Source organism: Hydra viridissima, unplaced genomic scaffold, assembly GCF_058129835.1.
Source record: "Hydra viridissima isolate aposymbiotic clone 2 unplaced genomic scaffold, HvirCarnegie_v1 scaffold_31, whole genome shotgun sequence".
Taxonomy (NCBI): domain Eukaryota; kingdom Metazoa; phylum Cnidaria; class Hydrozoa; order Anthoathecata; family Hydridae; genus Hydra; species Hydra viridissima.
The window spans coordinates 75,919-89,360 of NW_028324326.1; the positions used below are offsets into that span (position 1 = coordinate 75,919).

General features: G+C 34.0%; 1 protein-coding gene and 1 long non-coding RNA gene across 3 annotated transcripts; one reads left to right on the forward strand and one right to left on the reverse strand.

The window, feature by feature from the left end:
• The first annotated feature begins 59 nt into the window (after positions 1–59).
• On the forward strand, positions 60–7,345 carry LOC149876106 (uncharacterized). Of its 2 annotated transcripts, XM_090075701.1 has the most exons (5): positions 60–132; positions 3,385–6,204; positions 6,438–6,503; positions 6,763–6,819; positions 6,978–7,345. In XM_090075701.1, exons 2-5 carry the CDS (start codon positions 3,414–3,416, stop codon positions 7,295–7,297), a joined length of 3,234 nt encoding a protein of 1,077 aa, XP_089931827.1. In that variant the 5' UTR covers positions 60–132; positions 3,385–3,413; the 3' UTR covers positions 7,298–7,345. The 2 variants fall into 2 exon arrangements, with proteins under 2 accessions (XP_089931827.1, XP_089931826.1); XM_090075700.1 differs by having other exon boundaries at positions 60–6,204.
• LOC149876107 (uncharacterized) lies at positions 4,024–8,087 on the reverse strand. Its single transcript, XR_016448918.1, has 2 exons — positions 7,993–8,087; positions 4,024–7,185 (listed from the first exon to the last, which is right to left on the reverse strand). It is a non-coding gene; the product is annotated as an uncharacterized LOC149876107 (long non-coding RNA).
• Between the last annotated feature and the right edge of the window lie 5,355 nt (positions 8,088–13,442).

Genomic DNA, 13,442 nt, shown 5'->3' on the forward strand with positions numbered 1-13,442 from the left:
TAAGCGTGCCATTGGTCGGTCTGCTGTCCTTAAGTACCCCCCTCCCCCCCCTCAACGTCACGTTTGCTCAACTTTCTCGGTCTTTGGCGCCCAGAGAAAGCTTGAGGAAGGATAAAAAATGGCGAGGTTTCGGTACTGCGTTTTCTGTTTTTCTTATTTGTTTTTGTTTGTTTGCTTGTTTGTTTGTTTGTTTGTTTGTTAATTTTTTTAATTTTTTTTTTTTTGTTTGTTTGTTTCGTTCGTTTGTTTGTTTGTTTGTTTCGTTTGCTTCGTTTGTTTTGTGATGTTTTGTTTTCCCTTCTTGATGGCACAAAACAGAAGCAAACAAGACTTTCGGTTATATTCGGTTATATTCGGTTCAATAAAAGTTTGTTGGTTTCTGCACAACAACAACAACAACCACAACAACAAAAGTCCCTCTGTCCCTCAAAAGCAGTTTCTCCTCTGTCCTAAAGAAGAGCCTCTTTGTAATCGATCTTGTCTGAATGCAGCTCTCCTTTTGCCTACAGGTTTTTATTCCAACCCTTTTGTTGTTGTTAGTGCCATGTTGTTGTTATTGTTATACTCTGTAAAAGCAGTTGTTGCTGTTGTACTTGTTTGTTGTTTCTAAAGACACTGTTGTTGCTGCTGTTAGCGCTGTTAGTAATCACCCACTTGGCTTGTATTTTTGTTTCTTGTTTTTGTTTTTTGTTTTATTTATAAACACTCTCTGAGTAAGTGATGCTGTTGCTGTTGTTGTTGTTACAGTTGCAATGAGTGTTTGTTAATGTTCCCCCACTTGGCTTGTACTTTTGTTTTCTGTTTTGTTTTGTTTTTTTTTTGTTTTTGTTTTTTTTTTCTCAACACTCTCTGAGTAAGTGATGCTGTTGCTGTAGTCGTTGTTATAGTTGCAATGAGTGTTTGTTAATGTTCACCAACTTGGCTTGTTTATAATCTATTTTATTTTATCAACACTCTCTGAGTCAGTGATGGTGTTGCTGTTGCTGTTGTCGTTATTATGCTTGCAATGGGAGTTGTTACTGTTCACCCACTTTGCTTGTTTTGTTTTTATTTCTTTATTTTATCAACACCCTTTGAGCCAGTGATGCTGTTGCTGTTGTTGTTGTTATAGTTGCAATGAGTGTTGTTAATGTTCACCCACTTTGCTTGTGTTTTTGTTTTTGTTTATCAACACCCTTTGTGTCAGTGATGCTGTTGCTGTTGTTCTTATTACAGTTGCAATGAGTGTTTGTTAATGTTCACCAACTTGGCTTGTTTATAATCTATTTTGTTTTATCAACACTCTCTGAGTCAGTGATGCTGATGCTGTTGTTGTTATTGTGCTTGCAATAAGTGTTGCTAATGTTCACCCACTTTGCTTGTTTTGTTTGTGCTTTTGTTTTTGTTTATCAACACCCTTTGAGTCACTGATGCTGTTGCTGTTGGTGTTATTATAGTTGCAATGAGTGTTAATGTTCACCCACTTTGCTTGCTTTGTTTGTTTGTTGCTTTTTTTTTTTATCAACACCCTGCGAGTTAGTGATGCTGTTGCTGCTTTTGTCATTTTACTTGTATTTATAGTTGTTACTGTTCAGCCACTTTGCTTGTTTTTTAATCTGTTTTATTTTATCACCACTCTCTGAGTCAGTGATGATGTTGCTGATGCTGTTGTTGTTATTTTACTTGCAATGATAGCTGTTACTGTTCAGCCACTTTGCTTGTTTTGTTTGTTTGTTTGTTTGTTTTTTTTATCAATATCCTCTGAGTAAGTGATGCTGTTGCTGTTGTTGTTGTTATAGTTGCAATGAGTGTTTGTTAATGTTCCCCCCCTTGGCTTGTACTTCTGTTTTCTGTTTTGTTTTGTTTTTGTTTTTTTTGTTGTTTTTTTTCTCAACACTCTCTGAGTAAGTGATGCTGTTGCTGTAGTCGTTGTTATAGTTGCAATGAGTGTTTGTTAATGTTCACAAACTTGGCATGTTTATAATCTATTTTATTTTATCAACACTCTCTGAGTCAGTGATGCTGATGCTGTTGTTGTTATTATGCTTGCAATAAGTGTTGTTAATGTTCACCCACTCTGCTTGTTTTGTTTGTGCCTTTGTTTTTGTTTATCAACACCCTTTGAGTCACTGATGCTGTTGCTGTTGGTGTTATTATAGTTGCAATGAGTGTTAATGTTCACCCACTTTGCTTGCTTTATTTGTTTGTTGCTTTTTTTTTTATCAACACCCTGCGAGTTAGTGATGCTGTTGCTGCTTTTGTCATTTTACTTGTATTTATAGTTGTTACTGTTTAGCCACTTTGCTTGTTTTTTAATCTGTTTTATTTTATCACCACTCTCTGAGTCAGTGATGATGTTGCTGATGCTGTTGTTGTTATTTTACTTGCAATGATAGCTGTTACTGTTCAGCCACTTTGCTTGTTTTTTTTTTGTTTTTGTTTTGTTTGTTTGTTTGTTTGTTTTTTTATATATCCTCTGAGTTAGTGATGCTGTTGTTGTTATTATGCTTTCAATGAGAGCTGTTACTGTTCACCCACTTTGTTTGTTTATAATCTGTTTTATTTTATCAACACTCTCTGAGTCAGTGATGCTGATGCTGATGCTGTTGTTGTTATTATGCTTGCAGTGAGAGTTGTTACTGTTCACCCACTTTGCTTGCTTATTGTCTATTTTATTTTGTCAACACTCTCTGAGTCAGTGATGCTGATGCTGATGCTGTTGTTGTTATTATGCTTGCAATGAGAGTTGTTACTGTTCACCCAATTTGCTTGTTTTGTTTTTTTATTTGTTTTTTTGTTTGTTTTTGTTTTGCTTGTTTTTTTTTATCAATACCCTCTGAGTCAGTGATGCTGTTGCTGTTGTTGTTGTTGTTGTTATAGTTGCAATGAGTGTTTGTTAATGTTCCCCCACTTGGCTTGTACTTTTGTTTTCTTTTTTGTTATGTCAACACTCTCTGAGTCAGTGATGCTGATGCTGTTGTTATTATGCTTGCAATGAGAGTTGTTACTGTTGTAGTTATGTCTGTCATTTGTCCTTGTTAGCAAGTTCTATTTGCCCTCTCTTGCCTTTTTTCAACACAGTTTCTTTCTTTGAGTCATATGGTTGCGAGATCCTCTCAAACTCCATCTCTTTATTTATTTGTTTCTTTTTTTTTTTTTTTTTTCTCATTCTCCTTCTCATAATAGCAATCACTGCTGCCACCATGCATGTAATGCTAGTTGCTCTCATTCTTTTTCATTTGCTAGTGGAAACTTTGTTTCTTCTTGTTGCTCTCTTTTCTTTCTTTTTTCTCTTTTGCAGAGGATTCGAAAAAACACAGCTCTTCCCTGCAGTTGTAAACATTCCAGGATTCCAGGATGCAGGCAGAAGAAAAACACTCTCACTAACTGTCTTCTTTTTTTTAGCATAAACCGTTGCAAACAAACACCTGAACATGTCTTCTTCACAAGAAAACAACACTGTTGTTGCCCCTTCTCCGAACTCTAAAGCGAAAAAAAAGAAAAGAAGGCAGTCACAAGAACAGAGAGACTTAAAGCTCAAAAACAAAGTCAGGGCCGCATTAGTTGCAGCGTGTGGCTCCGTAAACAGGGTTGTACCTTTCTATGGTACCAAGAAGAGGTACGCTGTTAGCTGTCCGATGCCTTTGTGCAAACATTCCTCCACAAGCATTAAAAGACACTTGACTAAAAAAGATCATTCTTGGACTTTGGATGAAGCTTCCATCTTTTACTCTGCAATGGTCAGGAAGTTTCAGCATGCTCGTCTCGAACGCAAGTCCGGCTGTCCAAAACCTTACCCCTGTTTGCAATGTTGGAAGTATTACGACCGACTGGACATACACTTGAAAGAGACTCATTTCTACGATTCCAAGACGATCAAACAAAAGATTGCAGAGGCAAAGCGATACGACAACGACAAGCTCTATGTCCCTCAATTTATTCGACCTGCCTTCTTTGGTATTAAGCCAGTAGCTGAACAAGCGTCTGCATCAGGCTCTGCATCCTCTGCTCCTGGGCCTTCCTCCTCTTTTTCTTCTCCGGTTCTTTCCTCTGATCCTCTTTTAAGCTTGCCCTCATCAGTTGCTGGTTCGTCCGAGGCTCCTTCTGCAAACCACTGCACCTCTGTAGAAAACAAAGAGCTGAACACCGAATCCGTCCTAGACTCTGATTTTAATTCCTTAAAGCACTTGGTTTCCAACTCCTCCGTCTTGACAGAAGATAAGAGACTCTTGTTTCAGCTGGACAAAGATGCTTTTCACTTTTATTACCAGTCAGCAGATGAGCTCTTCAGAGATTTTGAAAAGTGGCTTGTGGTAGCCAACAACAACACTTTGTCACAAGCAAAGATCTACAAAAATGCAGTTGTTGAAATATTGACATGTTGTGACAGCACGCTGACGCTGCACCCGAACGCTCTCACCAATTCCAACGTTTTGGAGGATAGATACTTTTCCATGCACTTTAAAAACATTCAGCTCAATTCCAAGCTGAGTGAACTTGACCAAACAAAAGCCATGTCTTGTCACACGTTGTACAACCGCCTTGTCTACCTTTGTCTCCTGTTTCGTTTCAGTGAAGCCAGGAATGTCTATTTCGGACTTTCTCATGAGGCCATCCGACGTTTGCGCTGCAAGGTGGAGGAGTTACAAAAAGTGCTGAGGCCCTTTCGTTCTTTGAGGAGGAGCCTTGTGAAAAGCAAAAAATGCATCAACATCATCAATGTCAGTTTGCTGAACGAATATGGCAAGTCTGCATACGTAAGACAGTTAGTGGAATCGATTAGAAAGCCGTCTCTTACACCGACTAGAGACAATGCTGTGTCTCTACGAAACCATCTTCTGCTCTCTGTCACTGTAATTAACAGTTTAAGAAAATCTAACATTGCTCTTTTAAACATTAGAGACTACATGGCTGCTGAGAAGAGTGAGTGTGGATATTGCATTGTGCAAGAGCGCTACAAAACAGCATACAAGTACGGAGCCAAAAACATTCTAGTGCCGAACGACTTGAAAGTGTTGATCGATATTTATTTGCTGAGATACAGAGACCTTCTTGTCAACGACTCTCACTACATGGCTGCAGACACCAAGACTGTTTTGGAGTTGAGCGACTGCTACAGGCCCCTTTTTCCATCGATGAGACCCAACAAAGACGAATGTGTGACACTCGGTGCAACTAGAGTGCCTGTTTACCAGATGGGTTCCTCTGCTATCTCCTCTTGCCTGACGTCCTGCTTCAGAAAAAGCCAAGTAAACATTCCCATGAAGCGTCTTACTCCCACTTGCATTCGCGGTTCGATAGCCACTTACTTTGCCAACAACAGCAAAGAAGATCGCGAGCGGTTTGCTACACTCTACATGAAGCACAGCAGGAACACAATGGATAGCTTTTATGTGTCCCAGTGGAACGCTGCAGAGGAGTTGCGCTTTGCCCTGGGCATCGGACAGTCCTTCGGAGTCATAGAGTCTTTGACTGTTGAAAAGTCTGAGAGACCACCAAAGAAGGAGAAGGATGTGATGGACTGGCTCCAAACTAATGCAGAGGAGTACGGTTTTCATGAGGTTGAGGACATCTTTGAGGAAGATTTAGACTCCGGTTCTGACTCTGAAGAATGTGCTGCTACTTTCAGCTGTACCACAGTGGTTCCGTTTTCTCCAGCTGTAGAAAACAATGTTCCTTTAGAGGATAGCAACGACCATGCCGTAGATTTCTTGTGTGAACCTACCTCAACTCCTGTTTCGTCTGTTCCATCTGAACAAACAATCGCTGGTCCAGTTCTTGAACTATCCCCTGCTCTTGCACAACTAGTTCCTAACGAACAAGCTGTTTGTATGGATGTAGATCAGACTCTAGCTGTTCCTGTTGGCACAGCTTGTTCTCCTCTTGCATTAACATTATTTCCTGATGAACCGGATTTTATTGAACACCATGCAAAACTTTCTCCAGTTTACTTTAATGAGCAAGTGGTTGCCAAACCTGTTTCTGCTTCTCCTTCTCAGCAAGTCGCTTTCTGTCCTTCAAAAGAGGTCTTTTCTGTTCCTCTGACTCCTAGCCTTGTTGCTTTTCAGCAAACATTGGCCAAACCCAGTTTGTTTCTTTCATCTGATCCAGTTTCAGCTGTTCCTGTCCAACAGGCTGGTACTGTTCTTGCAAAGCAGCTCTCACCTTATGCTGTTCAATCTGTTGGTAGCCTATTTAGCCAAAGTCTTGCCTCTACATCCAGAGGTAAATTCTTTTTGATTTTTGATTTTTGATTTTTATGCAAATCTCAACACGCTTTCAAAAAATGAAAATGCCCAAATCAACTCCTTGCCCTATTGTTATTGTTAGAGCTGTAAAAAAAACAAAACAAAACAAAAAAACAACACAGAAGTGTGTATGTATTTGTTGCAGGACTAATTCTGTGATTGCTTAAATGTTTATACAAGTGAATGATACTAAAACTGATTATGTTTTAGAAGTAAAAGATCCAAGAAGAAAAAAAATCAAGTTGGAAATGCCATCTTTCACTCAAGAACTCATCGGTAATGTAAAACCTAATTTATACAAAGATATATAAACACAAACCTCTTCTTGCACAATTTCAGATGGTTAACTGTTAACAAAAACTAGCCATCATTGCTAAGTGCACTTTTAGAAAGTTGTGTCTACCCGATTTCTAATGATGAAGTTAGAAACATCACCGTTAGAAATCATGCACAGCTTGTTATCATCTCTAACACTTAGAAACTGTTGATGGTTTTTATGAATTAGAAAAATGAACATGGTTTTATTTTATTTCAGGATCAACTCAGCCAAGAACAAAGGAAAACAAAGCAGAAGTTAGCCAATGCCATTTAGGTAATCTTTCAAAAACCAGTTATTGCTATCAGTGCAAACAATAAGGTCAACAAAAAAAAAATAAATAAAAAAACAGAATAAATCTTGTCTTACTTCAGAACCAAATGAATATTTGATTTAATCACTTTGTGTTATGACTTGAGTTTGTAAAATTTTAGATGAAATAGTTGAAGAGCTGAATGCTTGCCCTGGCCACAACGAATGGTTCAACACCAGAAGTTTTCCACGATGTGCAGCTTTGGTGTTGGCATACATCTTGCAAGACGTGTTTACAGATGTAAGCTCAAGTTGCTCGTACAAAGATTACCTTGGCATCTTGGCAAATCATAGCAGTGACAAGCTCATTCATGTCTTGCAAAAGTACTCCTACCAAAGCCATATTAAAGACAAAATTAAAAACATGAAGCTAAAAATTCAAAAAGAGGGTAGTTTAGAAAAGTTTGTTCAATATGGCAATATCGTGAAACCATTTATGTAGTTTAGATAAGTTTGTTCAGTTTGGCAATAAAGATGGGCCTTTTGTGTAGTTTGTTTTATCTATGCTTTTGCAAATATTTTTATCTGTTTCGCTAAAGACATAATAAACAAGAAGTTCTGTTAAACTGTTCTCACATTTCTTATTTAAAGATAGTTCAAACTTTTTTTTATCTTTAAAAAAAAAAAAAAGAAGTCGTTTTGTTATTCTGTGAAAACTTTTAATAGAGTTGCATTTAGAATTACTTCTGATGTTTTTAAGAGTTTGTTAAAAAGCAAAATAATATTTCCTGTGATGTTAAACTGCATAAGTGAAATTTAAAAAAGGAAAACTGCTCCAACCATTTTTCGGAAAAAGAAATCAAAAAGTTCCTTATTTTAAAAGATCTAGACATCCATTTCTTCTTCAGCAAAATAGCGAGGCTTTTTTATGAACTCTTACTCTCTATTTTTTCATATCTTTACACAAAGGATTTTGTTTAGATCAATGTAAACATACATAGAAGTATATTATGTTTTTTTTTTTTTTTTTGTTTTTATGCAGTCTAACTTTTGTTTCACTTCTATTTTATTTTACGTTTATCTTGTATTTTATCATGCCTTATTGGTTTTTGCGTTTTGTGATGTCAAGCTGCGTAAGCTAAACTTAAAAGGGGAAAACTACGCTAACTTTTCTTTGAAAAAATATTCAAGAAGTACCTTAAACGAAAGAGAAAGCACACGAATCTTGCCATCCAATTCTTCTTCTGCAAAGTAGCGAGGCTTTTTATGTACTTTTGCTCTCTAATTTATCTCTATTTACGCAAAGGGTTTTATTTCAATGTAAACACGTATAAAAGAATACTTTGTTAAAAATAATGTTAAAGGAGTTGCGTAAAAAAAAACGTCTGAATAAAGTTTCTTTACAAAAAAAACAACTAAGAAACAAGCGCGCCTAAGAAAAACCAGATCGCGATTCACTAAGTCAAAAAACGAAAGAAACAAAGTTTAAAAGGTCTTTCTAGACAACAAATTCTATTTTTGGCAATGCAGTTTTTGTATTTATGCAACCTAACTTTTGTTTGACTTCTATTTTATTTTACGTTTACCTTGTATTTTATCTTGCCTTTTTGTGTTTTGTGATGTCAAGCTACATAATCTAAACTTAAAAGAAGGAAACTAGGCTAACTTTTCTAGTAGAATATTATGTTGTTGGTTTTGTATGCAGCCTAACTTTAGTTTCATCTATATTTTATTTTGCGTTTATCTTATATTTTATCTTGTCTTTTTGAGTTTTGTATTTTGTGATGTCAAGCTACATAATTTAAACTTAAAAGAAGAAAACTAGGCTAACTTTTCTTTGAAAAATTGTTCAAAAACTACCTTACACCGATAGAGATAGCTCACGAATTTAAAAAGTTGCATCTATTCATCTTCTTCTTCAGCAAAGTAAAGCTTTTTATGCACTTTTACTCTCTAACTTACCTATATTTGCGTAAAGGATTTTATTTAATTCAATTTAAACATAACTAGTAGAATATTATGTTGTTGGTTTTGTATGCAGCCTAACTTTAGTTTCATCTATATTTTATTTTGCGTTTATCTTATATTTTATCTTGTCTTTTTGAGTTTTATATTTTGTGATGTCAAGCTACATAAGCTAAACTTTAAAGAGGAAATTTACGCTAACCTGTCTTTGAAAAACTATTCAAAAACTACCTTTAACAAAGTAGCGAGGCTTTTTATGCGCTTTTACTCTCTAACATACCTATTTTTGCGCAAAGGATTTTATTTAATTCAATTTAAACATGCCTAGTAGATTATTATGTTGTTGGTTTTTTATGCAGCCTAACTTTAGCTACATCTATTTTTCATTTTACGTTTGTCTTATATTTTATTTTATCTTTTTGTGTTCTGTGATGTCAAGCTACATAAGCTAATGTTAAAAGAGGAAAGCTGCGCTAACCTTTCTTTGAAAAACTATTCGAAATCTATTTTTGAGATAATCTAGATTTAAAAGAGGAACACTACGCTAATTTTGCTTTGAAAAAACTCTCGAAAACTAACTTATTCGATAGAGATAGCACACAAATTTAAAAAATTGTATCTACTCATCCACTTCTTCTACAGCAAAGTACTGAGGCTTTTTATGCACTTTTATTCTCTAACATACCTATATTTGCGCAAAGGATTTTATTTAACTCAATGTAAACATACATAGAAGAGTATTGTTACCCGTTTGTTTTATGCAGCCTAACTTTAGTTTCATCTATACATTATATTGCGTTTACCTTATATTTTATCTTGCCTTTGTTAGTTTTGTGTTTTGTTATGTCAAGCTTCATAATCTAATCTTAAAAGGGGAAAACTGCGCTAACTTTTCTTTGAAAAAGTACTCAAAAAGGACCTAAATCGATATAGATAGCTCACAATTTTAAAAAGTTGCATATAGTCATCTTCTTCTTCAGCAAAGTATCGAGGCTTTTTATGGATTTTTACTCTAACTTTCCTATATTTGCGCAAAGGACATTATTTAATTCAACTTAAACATGCCTAGTAGATTATTATGTTGTTGGTTTTTTATGCAGTCTAAACTTTGTTACATCTATATTTTACGATTAACTTATATTTTATCTTGCCTTTTTGAGCTTTGTGTTCTGTGATGTCAAGCTACATAGTCTAAACATAAAAGAGGAAAACTACGCTAAACTTGCTTTGAAAAACTATTCAAAAACTACCTTTAACAAAGTAGCGAGGCTTTTCATGCACTTTTACTCTCTAACATACCTACATTTGCGCAAAGGATTTTATTTAATTCAATTTAAACATGCCTAGTAGATTATTATGTTGTTGGTTTTTTATGCAGCCTAACTTTAGTTTCATCTATATTATGTTTTAGGTTTATCATATATTTTATCTTTTCTTTTTGAGTTTTGAGTTTTGTGATGCCAAGCAACTTAAGCTAAACTTAAAAGTGGAATGCTACGCTAACCTTTCTTTGAAAATCTATTCATAAACTACCCTAGACAAAAGCTAGATTTAAAAGAGGAAAACTACACTATTTTTACTTTGAAAAAACTTTCGAAAACTACCTTAATCGATAGAGATAGCACACGATTTTAAAAAATTGCATATAGTCATCCACTACTTCTGCAGCAAAGTAGCGAGGCTCTTTATGCACTTTTTCTCACTAGTTTGCTTATATTTACGCAAAGGAATTCATTTAATTCAATCCAAACATATATAGAAGATTATTATGTTACGATTTTTTTTTTCTTTTATGCAGCCTAACATTTATTTCACCTACATTTTATTTTACGATTAACTTTTATATTACCTTTCCTTTTAGTGTTTTGTGTTTTGTGATGTCAAGCTACATAAGCCAAACTTTAAAGAGGAAAACTACGCTAAGCTTTCTTTGAAAAACTATTCAAAAACTACCTTAAACAAAGTAGCGAGGCTTTTTATGCACTTTTACTCTCTAACATACCTACATTTGTGCATAGGGTTTTATTAGATTCTAGTAGGTTATTACGTTGTTGTTTTTTTATGCAGTCTAACTTTAGCTTCATCTATATTTTATTTTACGTTTATCTTATATTTTATTTTGTCTTTTTGAATTTTGTGTTTTGTGATGTCAAGCTACATAAGCTAAACTTAAAAGAGGAAAGCTACGCTAACCTTTCTTTGAAAAGCTGTTCAAAAACTACCTTAGACATAATCTAGATTTAAAAGAGAAAGACTACGCTATTTTTGCTTTGAAAAATCTTTCGAAAACTACCTTAATCGATAGAGATAGCACAGGATTTTAAAAAGTTGTATCTAGTCATCCACTTCTTTCACAGCAAAGTAGCGAGGCTTTCTATGCGCTTTTACTCTCTAACATACCTATTTTTGCGCAAAGGATTTTATTTAATTCAATTTAAACATGCCTAGTAGATTATTATGTTGTTGGTTTTTTATGCTGCCTAACTTTAGCTACATCTATTTTTCATTTTACGTTTGTCTTATATTTTATTTTATCTTTTTGTGTTCTGTGATGTCAAGCTACATAAGCTAATGTTAAAAGAGGAAAGCTGCGCTAACCTTTCTTTGAAAAACTATTCGAAATCTATTTTTGAGATAATCTAGATTTAAAAGAGGAACACTACGCTAATTTTGCTTTGAAAAAACTCTCGAAAACTACCTTATTCAATAGAGATAGCACACAAATTTAAAAAATTGTATCTACTCATCCACTTCTTCTTTTTATGGATTTTTACTCTCTTATTTACCCAAATTTGCGCAAAGGACTTTACTTAATTCAACTTAAACATGTCTAGTAGATTATTAAGTTGTTTGTTTTTTATGCAGCCTAACTTTAGTTTCATTTATATTTTATTTTACGTTTATCTGATACTTTATCTTGTCTTTTTGTGTGTTGTTTTGTCAAGCTACATAAGCTAAACTTAAAAGTGGAAAAGTACGCTAACCTTTCTTTGAAAATCTATTCAAAAACTGCCTTAGACATAAGCTAGATTTAAAAGAGGAAGACTACGCTATTTATGCTTTTAAAAAACTTTCGAAAAATACCTTAATCCATTGAGGTAGTGCACGAATTTACAAAGTTGTATCTAGTCATCCACTTCTTCTATAGCAAAGTAGCGAGGCTTTTTATGCACTTTTGCGTTCTAATTTATCTCTGTTTACGCATATGGTTTTTGTTTATTTCTATGTAATGATATACAAAAGAGTATTTTGTTAAAGATTATGCTGCAGGAGCTGCGTAAAAAAACTCTGGCGACCTTTCCTTAAGAAAAAAGCAACTGAAAGACATGTGCGCCTTAGAAAATTCAAATCGCGATTCACCAAATTAAAAGACGAAAAGAACGACCTTTAAAAGCTCTCACTAGACATTTGTGTTTATGATAGGCAATGCAGTTTTTGATTTTATGCAGCCTAACATTTGTTTCATCTATATCTTATTTTACGTTTATCTTATACTTTATCTTGCCTTTTTGAGTTTAGTATTTTGTGATGTCATGCTAAATAAACTATACTTTGCTAATTTTTATTTGAAAAAATATTCAAAAACTACCTGAATTATAAGCTAGATCTAAAGGAGGAAAACTACGCTAACTTTTCTTTAAAAAAAATATTTAAAAACTACCTTAAACATAAGCTATATCCAAAAGAGGAAAACTATGCTAACTTTTCTTTAAAAAAATATTTAAAAACTACCTTAAACATAAGCTAGATCTAAAAGAGGAAAACTACGCTAACTTTTCTTTGAAAAAATACTCAAAAACTACCTTAAACATAAGCTAGATCTAAAAGAGGAAAACTACGCTAACTTTTCTTTGAAAAAATACTCAAAAACTACCTTAAACATAAGCTAGATCTAAAAGAGGAAAACTACGCTAACAATTCTTTGAAAAAATATTCGAAAACTACCTTTAAACATGATTTAGATTTAATAGATGAAAACTACGCTAACATTTCTTTGAAAAAACATTCAAAAACTACCTTTAAACATGATTTAAATTTAATAGATGAAAACTACGCTAACATTTCTTTGAAAAAACATTCAAAAACTACCTTTAAACATGATTTAAATTTAAAAAAGGAAAACTACGCTAACATTTCTTTGAAAAAATATTCAAAAAGTACCTTAATCGAAAGAGATAGCACACGAAATTAAAAAGTTGCATTTAGTCATCCGTTTCTTCTTCATCAAAGTAGCGAGGCGTTTATGCACTTTTTATTCTCTAAGTTATCTCTACTTACGCAAATGGCTTTTGTTTATTTCAATGTAAAACTTTTCAAAAGAGTATTTTGTTAAAGATTATGCTGCAGGGGCTGTGTAAGAAAACTCTGGTGACCTTTCTTTAAGAAAAAGCAACTAAAGTAGATGTGCGCCTAAGAAAATCCAAATTGCGATTCACTAAATTAAAAGACATATACAACAAACTTTAAAAGTGAAACTATTTTTACAAGCGTATTTGGTAAAGATGAAATGTTCTTATGACATTTTAACGTTACGAAAGGGATTTTCTTCTGTTCAAATATTTATTACAATTTAAAGTGTTAAATAATGTTACAGAAACGACCTAAAACGCCTGTTGTATTAATTTAAACGAACAAAATAGATAAAAAAAAAGAAAAACTATCATTAAAAAAAAAAAAGTAAA